We start from the raw sequence: 20,680 nt of genomic DNA on the forward strand, positions 1-20,680 counted from the left end.
AAATTCTGGAAGTAGTCTGTGGGGGTGAGCGTTGACATCTTGGAGGATAGAGCGGAGCTCCACACCATCACACTGCCAAACACAAACGTTAATCTTCCCTGTTTGATAAGAATTTTTTTTTTAACTTTTAGGGTCATGTTGCTTAAGTTCATCGAGTTTGGTGGACATTTGTTTATGCACAGCTCTCTTAAGGTCCCACTACAACATTTCATTCATGAATGAGTCTGGGCCATTCATTGGGCATCATATTGATTTGTTTCTTTTTCAGCCATTCTGTTGTGTATTTGCGGTTGTGCTTGGGATCATTGTCCTGATGCATGACCAAAGGCTTTGCTGTCAGACAGATGGCGTCCCATGAACAAATTGTAGTTCATGGTTGACTTCATGAGTGCAAGGTAGATTTTCAGAACCAGAAGCTTGATCTAAGATCAACATGTATATTATCTGACTTTTTTCTGCTTTGTCCAGTGTAAGTAGCATTTTAGTATACCGCCCCAAAAAGTTAAATGGACTGATTCTTATATATCGCTTTTCTACTCTCCCGGAGTATTCAAAGCACTGTATACAACATGCCTAATTCACACATTTATACATGCACTTCTAAACTCAAGTACAAACTAACAACATTCACACACCGATGTAAAACCAGATTCTGTTCATCTGGACGTTTTCAGTGGGAGAAACGTTTCGTCACTCATCCAAGTGACGTCTTCAGTCTCAGCTGTCCGCAGGCTTCCAACCTTATAAATAGTACATTTACACAGTGACTGAAACCAGCACCAATGAATGAGCAATGGGCTGTGAGGTCAGCTCCTTGATCATTAATATGCAAAGTGTCATGATCATTGCTTTCATGCTCTGGGGGACCTGTAGATGCCTGGGGCCTGGATCTCCTCCATGCCTGCTTCATGTCCTGGGGGGCAGGGCTATGGCTCCCCAAACCTATTATTGGACACTTACATGAACAAACCTTATGCGTGTACACACAAGTGTTCACAAGCAGGTACTCACAGACACACACTATCTTGGTTGGCTGCTGCCTGTAAACATATCGTGCATTACTAGTCGTGTATGCTGCTCAGTAACATTCTATATGTATTATTTACTGTTACTTATGCTTATGTTGGTTGTTACCGTGGTTTCCTACTGTTTTCTTTGGGGGTTTTTTTCCTACATCAGGTCATTATGCAGATTTTCAGTATCCCTCTGTTCCCAACTTCTCTTTTCTTCTTTCTCTTTCTTTCTTGTCCCCCGGGTTCTGGTTGCCTCACATCTACATAGATTGATTGACTTTACATTCACACACTTACTGTACATGTACCCCTTTGAGTTCATTTTTTCTGTCTCCTACTTGAAGGCAGAAGAATCAGATGAAGACCAAAAACAAAGGAGGAAATGTGAGGGAAGAAAAGCTTTTTCATGGCACTGACTCCAAATTTGCAGACACAATCTGTCACCACAACTTTGACTGGAGAATCTGCGGAACTCACGGAACGTCTTATGGCAAAGGTGATTGGAAGAAATGTTGAATAGCATCCATTTAAAACATTTTCATTTCAGTCTTGCAGATGATTTTGTGACACTAGGGTTCCTGCTGTCTTTCCCCACAAATGCATTTTTTTCACAGTCGTCTTTTTTGGTGTCTAAACACAGGTAGTTACTTTGCCCGTGATGCCAGATACTCCCACAACTACACCGGTGACACTGATGTGAGAGCCATGTTCATCTCACGGGTGCTGGTGGGAGACTTCACCAAAGGGTCCTCTGATTATCGCCGACCTCCCTCCAAGGATGGAGGGGGCATAAACTTCTATGACAGCTGTGTGAATGATGTAATGAACCCCTCCATATATGTGGTGTTTGAGAAGCAGCAGATTTACCCCGAGTACCTGATACAGTACAAGACCACAAACATGTTTATTGATGGCACAGTACCAAAGCGAGTATCAGGGTCGAGACTAGCACAGCAATCTGTGGTGGTACCAAGACACGTGGCAGTAGGGAAACCACTGGTATTACCCACCGCAGCAGTAGTACAGACACCATCGGTAGTACACAAACTAAATACCATCTTAAGTCAAACCACTGCACGGCACCTTCCCAGCACAGCTTCTTCCATGGACTCAACCAGTGGAACAGTCAACAAACCCACACCATCAACTCCATTTCCCACACTATCTCCAAGGGAATTGTTAGACTTTTCTGAAAATGTAGCTGAGTTAGTAAAAAGATTTTCCAGAAGTGGTACCTGAAAATGTGAGTTATGATTTGTGAACTGTGCTCCAGAAATAGAGTTGGTAGCACCAGCTTCCCAGTTAGATTCTATTAAAGTATTTTAGGTTTAATATGAATGATGAAGAAACTTTGACAGACATGCTGAACATGTAGATTAGAGGTGATGCAGGTTTCTAAAGAAAGCTTCAGAAATGTTAAATGTTTCATACTTTCTCTTTCCATTTTCAAATTTCTCGTTTGTTTTTTCTCTTTGTTGTTTTGATGCTCAAACCTTTCCACCTAAATCACATGTACTGTAAAATTATTTAAGGTGAATTTCTAAAACTTGACAGCTTTTCCACTCATTATGTTTAAATTAAACTTTGAAATAACTTTTATACAGAATAACTCAGAAATAGCAGCACAACGCTAATATCACATAAGCACGCTGAGCTAGAAGAAACACCTGATTGCTTTTCACGTAATTATCTCAGGTAGTTAGTGGTTGTCATATTAGCGTGTCCTACTGTATTAAGACACTGTCAGATTGGCTGAGACACATGACGGCCTGTGCGTTGATAACTTTGCTGTTTAGACAACCTTTGTGATGTCAACAGGAAGCTGGGACCAACTTCTTGGAGCACAGATAGAAACAAAGGGCTGCGATGTGTGTGACACTCACTTCTCTGTGTTTGGAAAAACATGTAAAAAAAAAAAGAGAAAGAAAGAAAACAATAAACGCTGAGCACAAAGACGATACTGTGGTAGTTGTTCATCTTTCACACTTCGCCCTGTTGTGCACTGATGAGCGCACGCTGCTGCTGTTGGAGTCAAACACATGGAAGTTTCCTTAAAACTCGATATGAGGGCAAAATATTAGCCTGTCAGTTTGTTAGAAGCTATATTAATAACCTACAGGTGACCAGGGATGAGCAGTAACGCGTTGCAAGTAACTACTGTAATCTGATTACTTTTTTCCATTATTGAGTAAAGTACAATAGTACTATTGCAAAAAAAGAAATTAGATTACTGCTACTTTCCTGTAAGCGCTACTGCGTTACTGAACCGTGATTTTATTTGTGAGAGTGACATACGAGCGCGCGACGTCTGTGGCAGCAGCAGACGTGTGTAGATCAACGGATACTATGGAGCTCGGGAGAGAGTGCGACCATGCAGCGTTGGAAGTACTCACATTACTTTGATTCTGTAAAAACATTGTCATCCGCTGTACACTCTGCATGATTAAAACTAATACTAAGTTTTAAAAGATACTTTTTCATTTGATTCAATTTTATGTGATGGATTATGCAGAAAAAATAGACTTTGGCTGATACCTGAATACGTTATAAAGCAATAGTACTTTATAATGTATTCAGGTTGCATATGTTTTTTAAAAGTAACTAAGTAATAAAGTAACTAATTACTTTTGAAAATTAGTAATCAGTAAAGTAAAGTGATTTCTTTTTTTGGAGAAGTAATTAGTAACTTAATTAATTAAGTAATTAATTAAAAATACAGTTAATCCAGTTCCTTCGCAATGGCCCATCCATACGAGCTGTCATAAGAGTTTGCTCTATAGCCCAGCACAGTCTGTGCAGTAGTATACAGGAGATGGGCTGTTGCGCAACGACACATCCACAGAGCCATAGACGCATTGTGACGCCATGTGTTTTCATTACTGGACATGTTTCAGCTGTGAAGCAAAAGTAAGCCCTTTTCATTTTCAGTCGAGGTCTATGGAGGTCATACAGCGCGGTGACGCCCCCAAGTGGAAATCAGCAGCATTACAGCATCAGTCCAAGATAAAAATAGTTCAGTTTCGCTTTCCAATCGTCAGAAATGATACCGAAGATTTCCTCCTCCCATGAAACCAGCGGCCGCTGTCGTCAAGCTGCGGTTTGGTCTCACAGGTGAAAGGAAACGCAGGCAGAGCTCGGACACGATGGAGACGGAAATACTGAAAATGATCTGCGCCGGCCAAGGAGCAGTCAACACGGAGGATTTAGTGTATAATCTATTTTCCGGAGATCCCACGAAGGTGTCGGAGATCATTTCTAACCGAGAGAAATTTGCTCGGTGTTGTCCAAACGGACAGCCGAAGGTGGTGGCCAGGACCCGCCTGAGACTTTGCAGAGCCAAAGACTGCCCGGGGACGTGCAGGGGTCTGCACCTGTGTAAAAACACCCTCTTCAGCGGATTCTGTCAGTTCACTCAGCTCAGGTAAACATGCTGGACTTAAAGTAAATAAACAGCTTATTGTCTGAGTCTTCGAAGTTAAACGGATGCTGGCTCTACCCAGCTGTACATCAAACCTATTATTGGGCGAATCCTGCTAAAACATTTTTCCCAAAACGCTGAACTTGACTTTCATATAATTCTGTCCATGAGTTATCGCGTCGTCTTTTGACTTGCAAACGGACTTTCTACCAGAAAGATAACCCATGACGTACATGACAGCTTTTTTGTTGTTGTCATTATTGTTTTGGGGTTTTTTCTTTTCTTTTACTGAGTACTTACCGTCATGACTCAGCTGTGTGGATTCTGTTACAACAGGAGGGGCTGCAGCTTCTCCCATGAGCTGACGTCTGAGCATAACCAAAGACTTCTGAGGGAGCATGAGCTGGAGAGCCTGAGCCGAGAGGAGCTGTGCACCCTGCTGCTGCAGAGTGACCACACAGTTCTTCCTGATGTAAGTCTAACAACACACAGCATGAACCGGACGAGTCAGTCTAGTTTGCATTCCTACGACACAATGCCACACCCGCTGTTTCCACTAACATGTTACTTTTGTTTTTAAATGAATTGAAAGTGTTTTTCTTTAAAAATGTTTTTTTTTTTTTTGAAAAATATAGCTATTGAGAAAAAATGTAAAATAATTACACCATTGACGTCTCTGCCTTTCTAAACGGAGGGACAGCAACTGTGTGTGTAAATGTAAGCGTGTAAAAACTGCAGATAGTCATATTAACAGTATTTTGTCTCTATCCGCCATTGTAGAGATTGATCTAATGTAAACGATGGCTGTATCCCAATTCAGGGTCTGCAGCCTTAAAGGCCGCATTTCAAGGCCGATTACGTCACCGCGATGCGACGAAGGCTGTCCCAATTCAAAGGCTGCTCGAAATGCGGCCCTGAAATGCGTCCTTCATTTCCCTGAATTTTAAGGCTGTGGCGGTGTAGACTTCGTAGCCCAATTATCCCAGAATGCATAGCGCGGCGGTGGGTGTGGATAATTTTGCAAAAAAAAAAAAACGGTGGGTGAAGGGCGCCTGAAGAGTAAACTTTAAGTAAGTAATGAATATTATGTCACTTATTTATGTGCAAATGTTTAATAACGAAGAACATTAAAACATTACTGTTGGTCACATGTCGGCAAAGTTATGTGACATTAGTGACGTTTGTGCTAACTTGGTTTTAAAGCCTTTACTTTAAAATATACGCCGTTCAATAGCTGAGCTTAATCTTACAGAGAATGATCAAAGCTCATGTAGAAATAAACAAACAAATGAACAAAAGATTTTCTCCTTCGTTTCTGTCAAACAAAGCTGTATGACACGTTTCCAGCTGTTAGTATCATGGTTGCTAGGCAACCTGGGCAGCGCAACGGAGGCTAGACCTTCCCATTTCACAAGCCTCGCACTTCCGGCCTTAGCGGTCTTTGAGTACGCGGCCCTTGAGGATCGTTGAGGCTGCGTACTTTAAGGCTGCAGACACTGAATTGGGATACAGCCATTAACGTGGCGCACGGCGTGACGTGACAAAAGGCACATACGTTTGACGTTGCGTGACGAATTTCGTTTTCTTGTAAGACGAAGGGGAGGGGCTAGCAAAAAAAAAGTTTGGGAACCACTGTGTTAAATGAAAGTTCTTTAAATGCCTGCATTTTGTTTAATGCCCAGCAGGGGGAGATTCAAATGGTTGCATCTCTCCTTGAATTTACCTGTTTTTTAGAAGTTTATGACAAAATGACCTAAACTGATTCAAATCAAGCTTTAGTATTTTAGTAGTATTTATTTATTTATTTATGCTCTCAGTCTTTCCTGTCTTACTTATTTATACAGCTTACATGTACAGTGCCTTTTTAAAGTCAAAACAAAACAAACAACAACAAATCAAACAGGAATGTCAGACAGTTCTATCTATCGTTTATGTAGAATATATGATTATAATCCAGGTTTGATTTACAGTCTGTGATTATAACCTTCACTTTTCATCTTTTCCTCTCTCCATATCTCCAGATATGCCACGACTACAACAACGGTGTTGGACTGTTTGGCAGGTGTCAGGATGGTGATGGTTGCAAGAGGCTCCACATCTGTGAGACCTACATCAGCCGTGAATGCAGCTGCTGGAAGAACCACGATTTTAATGCTCCACAGCCATTCAGAGCTTTGCAAGCTAGAGGCGTACCTGACACACTCTTTCAATCCTTGAAGGCTACTTATGCAAATAAACAAGCTTTGAAGGTGGCTCGAGTCAGTGACCATGGTCAACAAAGTCAGAGAGGCAGAGGTGGCCATCAGCTCAGCAGAGGTTGGAGAGATACTTGGGGCAACAGTGGCTTTAGGGGGAACAGAGGAAGCCACAGCAGCCGCCCGGTGCAGGATCAGGCCTGTTCACTTAGTGACATTGCTGCAAACATTGACGCCTTTGACCTGTACTCCAGCGATGGACTGAATGAAAGCGACGATGAAAACTCTCCCACTAGTGACATCTCTGCCGCCACTAGCGACAACGATGCGAGCAGCGAAAATGATGTAAGCCAAAACCGGACATGGCGTCCAAAAAAAGCTGCTGTGCCTTTTAGAGGGAGAGGCGGCAACAGGGGCAACCATCGGCTTTTTCAAAATACTCGTTCCTTAAGTGACATTCGTGCTGCTGTCAGTGATGTAGCTGCTAGAGGCGGCGGATGGCAGAACAATAGACAGAGCCCTGTCAGAGGTAAACAACGGCTGAAAACACTTCTGTGGGGAGATGAACTAAAACTGCTGTCTGAATGAAGCCTGTGAAATATCTCCTGTTTCTTTCAGATAAAACAGGGATCTGCATGTACTTTATCAAAGGTCACTGCAAACATCAAGGTGAGAAAGTCATGGTTAGTAAGTGTTTTAGGTTTTAATGTAGTTCTTTCTTGACTTTGACCATCTGTCTTTCTTCTTTCTTCTTAGATCGATGTTTTAAAGCTCATGACAAGATGCCGTACCGATGGCAGGTCCAAGAGGGACACCAGTGGACTGATTTGCCCGATAATGAGACAATTGAGAGAGACTACTGTGACCCCAGTAACTCATACAGGTACTTACATTTATTCTGCAACTCAGACATCTCAATTTTAGATAAAAGGTTTGGGCGTTTCCAGATTTTTTGAAGGTAAAATGCTTCAGAAAGCTTTGGTTTTAGGAAGCGCTGGCTCTCTGTGATGTTAGTATGTAACAAACTGGATTGCAAGTTAATCTGATCGTTGTGTCATCAGCGTTATTGTGTTCAGATTTGTCACACAGCTATGATGGACTTGCTCCACACGTGCAATGATGTGATTTACTGAGTGTCCTTGAAGGTGTAATAATCTAGAGGCTGTTAAGCCTGTCGATCATATCAAACACCTGTGACAGAGAGTCTGTAGGAGAACATGCTTGTGGTTGGCTGAGAGTGTATGTATGGGGGTGGGAGTTATGGAGCGTGTGTGTGTGTGTGGGGGGGGGGGGGGGGGGGGGGAAATGTAGCACAAGTTCAAGAGGAGACAGAGGGATTGTTTTTGTTCTTCAGGGAGCGCTCTCTTTGTTTTGGCGTTGTCTACAGCCCACAGCCGACTGTGTTACTGTTCCTAATGAACAGCTGGTACACGGAATCCTGACCGTCTCTGTCTCCTGTTGGAGGGACGCTACAATACGGCGGTTTCAGGCGCAACGCTTTGGATAAATATTAAAATAAAATATTTGATTCTTTGCTGAATTTGTAAGTTTGCTCACTTAAAGTGAAATGAACAGAATTTTATGGTAGTTTTATGTTAGTTACTTATTTTGATGGAAGCAGATAGAATATCAACATATTACAGAAAAGTTCTTTGACCTGCATGTCGCTGAGTGAAATAAGGATTTGATCTCTGACATGCAGACAGAACTCTGTCTCCCCCAGTGTCACGGGAAGCTGTGTGGAGTGTGGTGGTTGCGGTTTGGTGACCAGGTTTTTATGTTTTTATGTTCAGTGTTAAGCACATTGAGTTGACATGAATTTCCAACAAATTACCATTATCATTACTCCTGATCTCAACTGCGTTTAAAGCAGAATAGATAGAAATCTTGCTGCAACCTTAAGGTCCACCTGCTCAAGTGAACATCTTCATGATTGAGAGAAGGCTTGGGAGAAAGTGTTGTGGTCAGTCAGTCGATCTCTTTGGCCACCATGTTTGGCAGAAGAGAAATGCTGAATATGAGCTAAAGAACACTTTTACCACAGTCAAGCGCTGTTTTCTGCTAAGCGTTCAGAATGAGTTCCCCAGAATGAGGTTCTAATGGACAGTAGGTTTGAGAATCAGGATCCAGTTCTTGTAGAGAACCAGTTCCCTGTTGTCCAAATCAGCTGATTTCAGTTTGTTGGAGGAGGAAAATAGTGGCACAGTCTATAGCCTGGATATGGACTGTCCTTTTATTCTTATTGCACAAAAAAACAGACAAGAGTGTGATGGTAAAGTGGAAACTGCATCTAGGACAGAAACAGCTGCACTATGGTGGTAACACAACTTTGGCTCTTTGCACAGAGAGCATGCTAATACTAAGCCAGCCAAGAACCCAAAGTAATGTTAAAGCCGCAGCCCATCAGCCAGAGCCTGAACTTCAACAAGTAACAAACTGATGAGCAGTCAGGCTGCAGACTCTCTTTCTACCTGTTCATGTTTCTAAAGTAGAATCACCATGGCGATCGCTCTTTGTGCTGGTTTTCATCTTTGCTCTGTGTTGGCAGCTTTTTGTTGACACCTAAATACTATGACTAGGATCATATGTGTGTCCTCGTGTCGTCATGATTTGTGTTGGTGTGCTGGACTGTAGCCTAAGGTTTGTACTATTATACTATTAACTGGTTATTATGACAGTGTGTTTTAGTATTTTAGGTAATGTAAAGAGTAATGTAACAAGTAGTTACAGTATGTACTGCATTATTTTAAAAAAAGGGTTTTGTGTAATTTGTGTAATACATTTTTACATTTTTCAGTAATGACCACAAAACACAAGAAGGATGGGAAATCCCTCCAACATGCACAAACATTTGACCACACAGCATGTAATTAACTTCCATGAATGTAATGTCTTTGCTATGCTGCTTAGAGATGGTGGCGACTCAAAGAAGAGCCAGTGAAAGCCATGAAGAATTGATAATTGATATCAATCATTTAATCGGAATCGCTAAATTCTTATCAATTCCCATCCTAAATGGACAGGGCCATGCACCGTACAATCTTGAAGAGAACTTCCCTCCCGCAGCGTGACCACTGAGTGGACAGATTTTCCAGCATGGCAGTGACCCAAAACATACCAAGTCAACAAAGAAGTGGCTAAAGAAGAGCAAAGGTCATGGAGTGGCCCAGACAGTCTCCAGACCTGTCCTATAGAAAATCTGTGGAGGGAGCTGAAGCTTTGAGTTGTTCAGTGGAACCCAAGAACCTGAAGGGTTTAAAGCAGGGGTGCCCAATCCCGGTCCTCGAGAGCTACCGTCCTGCAGCTTTTAGATGCATCCTTGTTCCCACACACCCGAATCAAATGAATGGCTTGTTATCAGGCCTTTGCCAAACATGATGGCATGCTGAAGAGGTAATCAAACCATTTGATTCAGCTGTGTTGGAGTAGGGATGCATCTAAAAGCTGCAGGATAGTAGCTCTTGAGGACTGGGATTGGGCAGCCCTGGTTTAAAGAGTTTCTGTAAAAAGGAGTGGTCTAAGATCCCTCGCTGATGTGTGCAAACCTGATGACCAACTACAAGAAATGTCTTAATGCTGTGTTTTCAAATGACACACACGCAGTACACAGCTAGCAGTGGATTCATTTTGTTTTAATTGTGTGTCTGCAGTAGCACCAGCCCAGCCGTGCACTTTGACACGATGACCTGCGGACTGAAGCAGGTACGTCGGCTCTCGACAGAAAACTCGGTGACTGAGCCGACCTTCATCCACACCACCGAGTGGCTTTGGTACTGGCAGGATGAGTTTGGGAGGTGGAACATGTTTGCATCTGCTGTGAGTAACGACATTATTGTTATCGTATTTTAAATTTTTATGTTGTTAAGAAAAAGACAATATTAGGACATAACTCTAACAGACCGCTGTACAAACATATAAAATGTGTAACTGACTGTTTACTAAAAAGGTTGTTTGCACTCTTTGATAAACAGTGAAGACAGTCGTCTTTGCGTCACCCATTAGTTTGTCGATTGCATTTCAAAGCCTCATTTTCACCGTTGTTGTGTTTTTGTTTTACTTTTTAAAACTGAACACGACCACATTTGGAGAACAGAGCTACATTAATTTTGTCAAGAAACTTTAAACAAGACTCCAAATGCATGCTAGTTTTGTGGACATGCAAATAAAAAACTCTGACACATTTAACATATCAGCAAGAGTTTGTTGCTAAATCCAAAAGCTCATACTGTCACATTTATTACGTAAGAGCATTTGCTGTTTTTCATTCTCTGCTGAAGGGAGCGAGTAAGTGATGGGTTCTGTTTGTTCGTCTGTTTGCTAGCAGCCCAGTGTCCACAGCTTCAACTTTTTGTGTGATGGTAGAGCGGTATAACACACTTTATTTTGTCAATACGATGCACAACATCACAATGACAACAAAACAGACTGACATCATCTTGTAGTATAAACATCATTACTCACTTAAATTTTAGTATAGCTCTGTTGTTTTATGGAAACTGTATTAACCTCCTAGGACCTGGCGTCCACATATGTGGACATCACATTTTGGGTTAGTTAGATCAAAATACTCAATTTTGCTCTACAAGGGCCTGAGATCCACTTACGAGGACATTATACTGCTTCTGTTCTATCGAAATTTTAAATGAATATCCTCATATGTGGCTCTTATTTTTCTTAGAAACAAAAATTAGGTAAAAACAAAAAAATCTGGTAATTCTTTGTTTTTACATTTATCAGGACCCAATCAGCCCAAATATCAAAGAGAAAATAAAAATGCTGCTGTGGAAGAGTTCAGGTCTTAGAAGGTTAAAGTAAATAATTTTCCACTACCATTTAAGTTTGACGTTGCAGCCATTCAGAGCTTACACTTTCTGATCTTTTTAATTCAATTCAATTTTATTTATATAGTCCAAATCACACAAAAAGTCGCCTCAAGGCGCTTCATAGATACAGAGAAAAACCCAACAATCATATGACCCCCTACGAGCAAGCACTTTGGCGACAGTGGGAAGGAAAAACTCCCTTTTAACAGGAAGAAACCTCCGGAAGAACCAGGCTCAGGGAGGGGCGGGGCCATCTGCTGCGACCGGTTGGGGTGAGAGAAGGAAGACAGGATAAAGACATGCTGTGGAAGAGAGACAGAGGTTAATAACAGATATGATTCAATGCAGAGAGGTCTGTTAATACATAGTGAGTGAGAAAGGTGACTGGAAAGGAAAAACTCAATGCATCATGGGAATCCCCCGGCAGCCTACACCTATTGCAGCATAACTAAGGGAGGATTCAGGGTCACCTGGTCCAGCCCTAACTATATGCTTTAGCAAAAAGGAAAGTTTGAAGCCTAATCTTGAAAGTAGAGATAGTGTCTGTCTCCTGAATCCAAACTGGAAGCTGGTTCCACAGAAGAGGGGCCTGAAAACTGAAGGCTCTGCCTCCCATTCTACTTTTAAATACTCTAGGAACAACAAGTAGGCCTGCAGAGCGAGAGCGAACTGCTCTAATAGGGTGATATGGTACTACAAGGTCATTAAGATGAGATGGGGCCTGATTATTTAAGACCTTGTATGTGAGGAGCAGGATTTTGAATTCAATTCTGGACTTAACAGGAAGCCAATGAAGGGAAGCCAAAACAGGAGAAATCTGCTCTCTCTTTCTAGTCCCTGTCAGGACTCTTGCTGTAGCATTTTGGATTAGCTGAAGGCTTTTCAGCGAGTTTTTTGGACATCCTGATAATAATGAATTACAGTCGTCTGTTTGTTAAACATCGTTTAACAAACCAAAGGTTAAAGTCTTTGCCATGAATAACTCCACGTCTTAGGAGGGGTGTACGGGTGAAGTAGTTCCTGACTGATATGTTTGTGAAACAGTGAACAAACATGGAAAAATAGCTGCAGCAGGTCAGAGTTTTATATCCGGCGTGCCTCAGCATGAAGAGCAGGTGGAGCTGATCTGTGCCACTGTACATCTGTCTCAGTCACATTATCAATGGCACCTACTGCTGCAGTTAATACTACATGTAAACTGCAATAAATGATGCACACAAAGGAGAAAGAAGTGAAGCTGGCAGAGATTTACTCTTAAACTAAATTAAGATCATGATATTTCTCAGCAGTTTGAGTTACACTGGCTGTGGCCCAGCGTGCTTTTTTAGTTTTTTTTATTTTGGCCTTCTTTATATCCTGATTTATTTGTTTCATGGTTAATGTTTTACTTGCTCTATTCTCTTATTTACAGCTCATCTCCTAATCTTTTTCTTTTACCTACCAAATGTATTCCTCTCATATCTCATCTCATATTCTGAATTGTTGAGATTTTTAATACTAAAATAAGCAGTCACTTACCTTTGATTTATAGGAAAGAGGAAGAATTACATGCTACCAACCAAATGAATGCACCATGCTTTGCTTTTCTTCCATTTTCATATAAAATGTCTGCAACCTAAGATCAAATTTTAAAAATCTTAAGGCTCCAGCTGTGGTCGTTAACACATATACCTAACATGCAAAAGATCCCTAGTTTGATACCAAAACACAAATCTGGTGTCAGGGGTTCAAAAGTTCAAAGCCATGCCACATGAGCGCCACATAAATGAGCTCGGTGAGGAAGGACGTCCAGCATGACGACTCTGCCAAACCAAATGTTACTGTTTTCATAATTGTGGCTATGCTAACTTGGGAATTTCTACCTTGAGACCTTTATAATATTACAAGCTCTTTAGACAATATTCTTTTGCTTCCCAACGATTTATTGTTCATATGGCAATTCCTGTTTGTTATGCGTTTAAAGACCTGCTCGCCTTTCTTACTTTGCAGATTGGTGGACATGAAGCAGCAGACATCAACAGCACAAAGCTGGAGAAGTTGTTCCTGGGCAATAATAAAGACGTTGTGGAGTTTACTGCTGGTTCACACTCGTATTCACTCAGTTTCGACGGTAAACAAAGAATATGGAAACTGTATCTGATCGCTGATTTCTGTGTTTTAAAAGTGGTGTCATAATCATTGCACAAGTTTAAACTTTTATTTATGTTTTTTTTTCTTACCCGTCAGACATGATGCAGACAAACAACCTTAATGGCACGAAGACGCTCGTGTGCAGACGGCCACGGTTTGTCTCTGCTGTAGACGTCCGAACAAAGAAAGTCAGGTACGTCATCCCAAGAGCAGCTTATTCTCTGCGGTGTTCTTACATCTGAGAAGTTCATTCTAATTGGGGAGGAGAATTCATGTTCTTGTTCGGTTTACTCTTCTCATTGAGACAATCAAAGCTCTAGATATGGTTTTATATACTTTCCTTTTCCTGTATCTAGACCTTACCACAGTATTACCTTGGAGATCTACAAAGACTTTACTTGGAACAATCTCAGGCCAAAAATCACTAGTTGATGAGATCTTTGAGCACTCAAGTGGCACTGCATTAAAAATAGGAATGTTGAGCATCTCTCTCTCGCAACTGGTCTCAGTTCACAGACATTTGTGGACTGTTGTTAGAAAAGGGGATGCTACACATGAACGTTTTTGTTATGATGGTGCAGTTTTTCCAGTTTAAACATTCCACATGTTCTCTGTGCTCTAATGTGAAACAAATCATTGCAATCCAAAAATTGCAGCCTCAGACATAAATCTGAATTGTTAAGTTTTTGTTGGTAGTTTTATTGATGAATTTGCAATAATAATAATAATAATAATCTTTTTAAAAATCCAGTAAAAAATCGTACTATTGTTATTACGGCTTTTAATGGGGAAAATGACGATTTTAATTTTAATTAATTTCAGTACTGATATAACTATAAATGTGTTTTGGGGTTTTAAAACGAACAATAATGAAAGCTTTCCTTATCATTTCTGTTTGCAGAAGGCCTGTGGTTCAAAATGTTGGCCCAGTACCGGACAACTGGGACAAGACACAGATCCCTGAAACAGGATATTCGGTACTGTGAAAACCAACAAATGTAAAAAATATAATTTTCCTCTGTTGGTTTAGCTCACAGTCATTTCTAAATGTAAACATCATTGAGTAATTGTAATCTATTATTTCTTATTGTTTGCAGTGTAATTTTTAACAAAATGGGATAATTAGTACCAGATAGCTGAGGTTGTTTTTCACATGTTTGCAGATTTTAGGAGTCAACTTTCTTTAGTACGGCTGCTGAAAACTCGATGCCTCAGTTTATTCTGATATAAGATTTTGTATTTTTAATTTTCAAAAAAAAGACAGTCAATGATTTCAGTATTGCTAGATATCTGCTGTTTCTTTTTTCATTTCATTGTTTTGTTGTTTTACATCAGCACAGCCTGATTCAGCCAGCAAAGATGCTATGTTAGCTAAATGGAACATAATAAAGTATTCAGCAAAAAAAACAAATATTTCCTTCAGCAAGTGTTGAAAAAAAGTGTTGTTTAGAAGCCAAAGTAAAAAAAAAAAGTTAATAATTCTTTCTGTTTCTGTGTTTGATGATGGTGTTTTAAAATTGTGATTACAGCTTGTTTTTGTTCAATGTTATTGTGACTGAACATTTTCTATGTTTCTCTGTTTTCTTACAGCAAATCTCCCTCCAGAGCAGCTCAAGAGAATTTAAGGAGGTTGAAGCTCTTTTCTGTAAAACCATGAGAGGCTTTGATATCATCAACATTGAGAGAATTCAGAACCAAAGTCTTTGGGCGGCCTTTCAGTTGTACGTACCGACGTCCAGTTAATATCCATGCATCAGCCGCTTGTTAAATTTGGCTGACAGCTTGTGTCTACGATAGATTCTAACCAGGTTATTGTATCTGTGCAAGTAGCCACCCCTGTCTGATAAAGTAACAGCATCATTTACGAAACTCATGTTGTATTAAAGTAGACTTTAAACTATTAATGGAGAAAATCAACCCAATAGGAAAATATTTAAAGAAGTCATAAACGTACTAAGAAGATCTTTTTTCATGCATTTCAATAAACTGACCACTTTTTCAGTTTTTTGCCCCCTGCTGCCCCCTGAATATAGAGATTTAAGCTGCCCACAGTGGTGTTGCTTTTCAGAGCCACAGGCTTGGTCCATCTTTTATTCAATGTCTACTATTAGCATGCACACTTTCTGACCTTTTCTCTACTTTTTCTTTATATCCTTGCCTGGATCTAGACCGTTACCCAGTGTTACCTTGGAGATCTACAAAGACTTCCCAAAATTTCATGGCTTGTTTTCTTCCAGATATAATGTGACCTATGGGGATATTATATGTAGTAAAATATACTGTGGAGGAGAACACAACCATGAGAACAAAGGGAGACTCAGACCACAAAGACACAGACTAAGACATGTGAACTTGACACAGTGACGGGAACATGGAGACGTGACTGACTGGGGAGACGGGACAGGGTCATAAAAGATGATGACTAAAGATTACATAACCTAATGACGAACACAGAAGCAATGTGAAACAATAATATATTGAAAGGAGTGAATACAGAGCTAGAACATAAACTGCGTCTCAACATCCAAAAGAACAAATCATGAGCTCACAGAAAACTCAAAGCATAAAAAAACTTAAAACACAGGCTCAAAGACACAAGACCATGATTCACACTCTTACAGCTTGCTTTAATTTGTTTCCTGTCTCCTTTTTCAAGGCAGAAGAATCAGATGAGGACCAAAAACCGAGGGAGAGATGTGCCTGAACTAAGGCTTTTTCATGGCATCGACTCCAAATCTGTAAACACCATCTGCCACAACAACTTCGACTGCAGAACTCATGGAATGGCTTATGGCAAAGGTGAGTGGAAGAAATGTTCGTGCTGAAATAGTTATTGGTTATTCAGCACATGTTCAGCATAGATTTAAAAAGCAAAGACTCCAGCCACGCTCATCTTTGTGACACCGTGAGTCCTGTGGAGTTATTCTTATGGAAAACATTGATTTTTTCACCGTGTAATCACCTCTGCATGTTTACCAGTTTCCTTCCCCACAAATACATTTTTTCACAATTGTACCTTTTGGTGTCTAAACACAGGCAGTTACTTTGCCCGCGATGCCAAATACTCCCACGACTTCACCGGTGACGCTGACGTCCGAGCCATGTTCATCTCACGGGTGCTGGTGGGAGACTACACCAAAGGGTCCTCCGATTATTGCCAACCTCCTTCAAAAGACGGAGGGGGCATAAACCTCTATGACAGCTGTGTAGACGATGTAATGGACCCCACCATATTTGTGGTGTTTGAGAAGCACCAGATCTACCCCGAGTACCTGATACAGTACAATTAGACAGTGTACTGGTGAAAGAAACCAGCTACCCTATCAGCTTACCAACCCAGCACAGTTTCTTTCATGTGCTGATAGTGAGACAAATGTAACTTTGAGTACTCAGAGGTTTAATTAGGTTTAATGATGAAAATGCTGAATAAGCAACTTTCTTTTGTTTGTTTCGATGCTCAATCTTTTTCAACTCGACCAAATGCAAAGTGATTTTTAAAAGAAGACAAATTTCCACAAATCACAAACATTTCCAGTCAGTCTGTCTTCATGTTGCACATGAAGACATATGTGCATCTTTTGCATCTTTTATGTGCAAAAGATGCACATAAAACCAGGCTGGCACAATCCCATTTGCTGAGGTGTTTTTTATAGAAATGACACTAACTTTTATACAAAATGTAATAATGACATTTTGTATCGCTAATGATCTTAGCATATATCTGTATGTATCTCCTTAATGGTGGGCCAATCTAAAGAAAAGTTTTTTAATAACATTGCAGTTATTAACATCTATTTTAAGCCATGTCTTTAAGTTTTCATATTTATCACCCTGACAATGCGATGATGTCTCCATTTGTTGTTGTTGTGACATTCAACATACGCGAAGGAATTTAGTTATACTCAACATAAATACAGAATGAAGAATTCGACAAAGCATACAGGCTTAGAAAAAACCGCCCATAGGACAGGTTTATGCGAGTAATATAGATATGCTGCAGCGTGCTAACCATATCAGAAGAAAAGCCTGAGTGCTTTCCTTGTGATTATCTCGGGAAGTTTTATACGTCATCCACGTTTAGTGGTTATCATGCGAAAGCGTCGTACCTAAAACATATCAAATAATAAAAAGGGATAACGTTGGAGGCGTTTAGAGCCTCAGATTCTCGTAAGGATTTGTCCAAGACACGACGGACTGCGTGTTGGTGCCTGATGATAGCTTTGCTGTTTTAGATGACCTTTGCAATGTCAGCAGCAAGCAGGGACCAACGTCTGGGAACACGTATAGAAACAAACAGCAGCAGTGTGCGATACTCACTGTGCTCGGAAAAGCTTGAGAAGAAGGAAAGCGAAAAACATGGACCTTCTAGTCCAGCGGTCCCCAACCTTTTTTGCGCCACGGACCGGTTTAATGTCAGACAATATTTTCACAGACCGGTGTTCCGGGAATCCATCCTACCTGACAAACCATCCTACCTGTTGTTTGTACACATGCGCACAACACGAAATTAAGTGGCGAACCGTCCTACCTTTGTGAATATGAGCGAGAAGAATACTCCGATGGGCAAAGTTAAGTGGCAAACCGTGCCTACTTACATTTGTGCTGGAATTAGGAAGTAGGATGGTTTGTCAGAGCACCGGCTTTTGAGGTGTCGCGGATAAATACAAGAGAATAAAATGATACGACCAAGACAAATATAATAATAAACGTGACTTCACTGTGTAATTGTGTAACTTTATTAGCAGCGTCCTCCTGAAATGCGCCAACAACACTTGACAGTAACATCCTCCTCTCTGCCCCTTAATGCTCTCTGGTCGCTATGGTAACGCGTAAATATTTATTTCAAAATAAGACACACAAGACCCAGGGAAACAGAGTTAACGATAAAAACCATGAAAAACATAAATTTCACAACCGAGCCTCAACTCTCGCGGCCCCGTACCCAGCGACTCATGTGCCAGTACCGGTCCATGGCCCGGGGGTTGGGGACCGCCGCTCTAGTGCAGCACAAAGGTGATGCTGTGGTGGTTGTTAAACGTTCACTTCGCCCTGTTGTGCACAGTGCACCTCGTTCCATTTGCCAGTCTTTCTAGTTCATAGTCTGACTGTAAATGCAGAAAACAGTTGATAAAAAAAATAAATTTCTGTTTGAAGATGATTTAAATGTTACATTGTGTGTATTTCCTTTCTCTTTAGCTCTTTTGCAGTCATAGCCCGCTTGGTCAGTAGTACTTGGATTAGCTGTTATATATTTATAATGATTAGAAACAGTCTGTTTCAAACAGATATAACAAAATACAAATACCCCATGCTACTAGTTTTGCTTTTTGTTATTGTTCTTGACACTGTATGAGAGGGTACTTACAGCCAGGCAGGCTGTGCATGAGGAAACCCTGAAAGGGCCATAGAAGGGCATCAACCCAGCAGCAGGATCACTATCTGTTGCTTTATGCAGAAAGTAATAGAAAGATCACTGCCAAAGCCTTACAGAATGGCATATTTATGTGCATGTTCCCGATGAAACTGTTAGGAACAGACTCCATGAGCATAGCTTGAGGTCCTGATGCCTTAAACAGCAGTCATGAGAGCTGCTGACTAACACGTGGAAGTCTGCGTTACCTTCCAAGGATATGCCTCCAAAGGCTCACCCTCTCCCAAAAAAGTCATACAGGATGTTTCAGGCTTCATAAAGTTTGCCGATGGCGCCTCCAGATTCTTTACATGTGCTCACTGTAAACCTGTTCTACTATTAAAGCTATTATTCTTCTGAAATGTTCTATCAAAACAGATTTTTGTGTGTGTGCATGTTGGCAATCATTCAAATAAATAATTATTTAAGAGTTATCGAGACTGTTCACGGGTGTGGTTCTTGATTATGGCCCACTGTGGTTTACGTGGCCTAAATTATGGTCTGCATCAGGACATATGATGATCTGCACTTCCTTTTGGAGTCACAGTCGCAGGATAAAAAACTGCAAAACAAAAAAACCCTCTTTATTTGTTAAAGAGCAAAAAGATGAAGGCGAACAAGCTTCAGCAATAAGCTGTGGGTTTACAAACCACCTTTTTGCCCTCAAAAACCCTGAAAAAGAACAAATAAAGATTACAATAATATTTACAATAACAACATTCATATTTTCCCTCTGCTCAGGCGTTCCAACACCTTCAGTTAATGAGGAATACTTACTTCTAACTTAATCATCATCAGTTTGCAAATTCTGGACGCATTTTAATGATCACTAAATTGCTGTGATTTTTACTTTCCAACAATAATGAGTTAACACAACAAAACACAGCTAACTGCTGTTCTTGCATTTTAAAAAGTGAGCTTGTTGGCGAGCTGGATTGTAAAGGCGCCTGTCTCTAAAGTATTTTGGGTCAACTTCTGCTTTTTAAATGTGCTGTGGGCTATAAATAAAATAGACGTGACAGTCAACACGGTGCATGTATGAGGCACATTTTTTCATTTCCAAAAATAAATAAATAACACAGTTCAGTCGGTTACATATTGAACTTGAAGAAGATAAAACAAGATATCGATCCTCCTGTGCTCGTATCAATCCGTTACCAGTATTAGTGTTGGTATGATACTCTTGATATTCACATTGTTCTGTCGTTCAGGTGTGCCACTGGAGAATCACCTCAGTTTTTCACTGTGTTCTGTGCAAACAAGAAGAGCAAAGATATTTTTGGACTTGTGATTGTTGTTAGTGCACAGCTGTGCAGCACATGTATTTAGGTTCACCCTCCCCACCCCAGGCAGACATGCATGAGCTATTTAACCTGCAAACACACAGCCTGGCAGCTGATGGACAGTTAAGCAGCTAAAGACCCGAAAATTCACCCCAAAGGTTTAAAGGAGAGCAAAGCTACAACAGGAGGTAATAGCTATGACTTCCTTTAGTCAGACTTTGAGCTTTCTGCTAATCAGCTCTACTGTGTTAATGTTACACTGTGTGCCGAGTACAAATGTCTTCCCTATATTCTTTCGTGGACGCCCCCAAGTGGACATCAGCAGCATTACAGCATCAGTCCAAGATAAAAATAGCTCAGTTTCGCTTTCCAATCGTCAGAAATGATACCGAAGTTTTCCTCCTCCCA

General features: G+C 40.7%; 2 protein-coding genes across 3 annotated transcripts in view; both read left to right on the plus strand.

Moving 5' to 3' along the window:
- The window catches only part of LOC146615431 (protein mono-ADP-ribosyltransferase PARP12-like), a 15,928-nt gene extending 13,529 nt beyond the window's left edge, over positions 1-2,399 (plus strand). For both annotated transcript variants that reach the window (XM_085375957.1, XM_085375958.1), the window contains exons 11-12: positions 1,358-1,509; positions 1,654-2,399. In XM_085375957.1, coding sequence (XP_085232083.1) covers positions 1,358-1,509; positions 1,654-2,252 — 751 coding nt within the window. In that variant the 3' untranslated portion in view covers positions 2,253-2,399. The remainder of the gene's footprint in view (positions 1-1,357; positions 1,510-1,653) is intronic.
- Positions 2,400-4,104: 1,705 nt separating this feature from the next.
- LOC146615432 (protein mono-ADP-ribosyltransferase PARP12-like) lies at positions 4,105-16,968 on the plus strand. Its single transcript, XM_085376239.1, has 12 exons — positions 4,105-4,434; positions 4,768-4,903; positions 6,453-7,155; positions 7,245-7,295; positions 7,383-7,509; positions 10,277-10,442; positions 13,439-13,559; positions 13,676-13,772; positions 14,481-14,556; positions 15,170-15,300; positions 16,236-16,378; positions 16,616-16,968. Exons 1-12 carry the CDS (start codon positions 4,157-4,159, stop codon positions 16,867-16,869), a joined length of 2,283 nt encoding a protein of 760 aa, XP_085232365.1. The 5' UTR covers positions 4,105-4,156; the 3' UTR covers positions 16,870-16,968.
- Positions 16,969-20,680: the final 3,712 nt, after the last annotated feature.

Source organism: Diplotaxodon limnothrissa, linkage group LG17, assembly GCF_057381915.1.
Source record: "Diplotaxodon limnothrissa isolate DT_005_m linkage group LG17, D_limnothrissa_male_GT1.1, whole genome shotgun sequence".
NCBI classification, from domain to species: domain Eukaryota; kingdom Metazoa; phylum Chordata; class Actinopteri; order Cichliformes; family Cichlidae; genus Diplotaxodon; species Diplotaxodon limnothrissa.

Bases quoted from the DNA above. Each gene is read 5' to 3' on its own strand.
- LOC146615432 (XM_085376239.1), top strand. From the start codon at position 4,157: ATGGAGACGGAAATACTGAAAATGATCTGCGCCGGCCAAGGAGCAGTC. The intron at 4,435-4,767 runs GTAAACATGCTG...CTGTTACAACAG, and splicing joins TGTCAGTTCACTCAGCTCAG to GAGGGGCTGCAGCTTCTCCC. The intron at 7,296-7,382 runs GTGAGAAAGTCA...CTTTCTTCTTAG, and splicing joins AGGTCACTGCAAACATCAAG to ATCGATGTTTTAAAGCTCAT.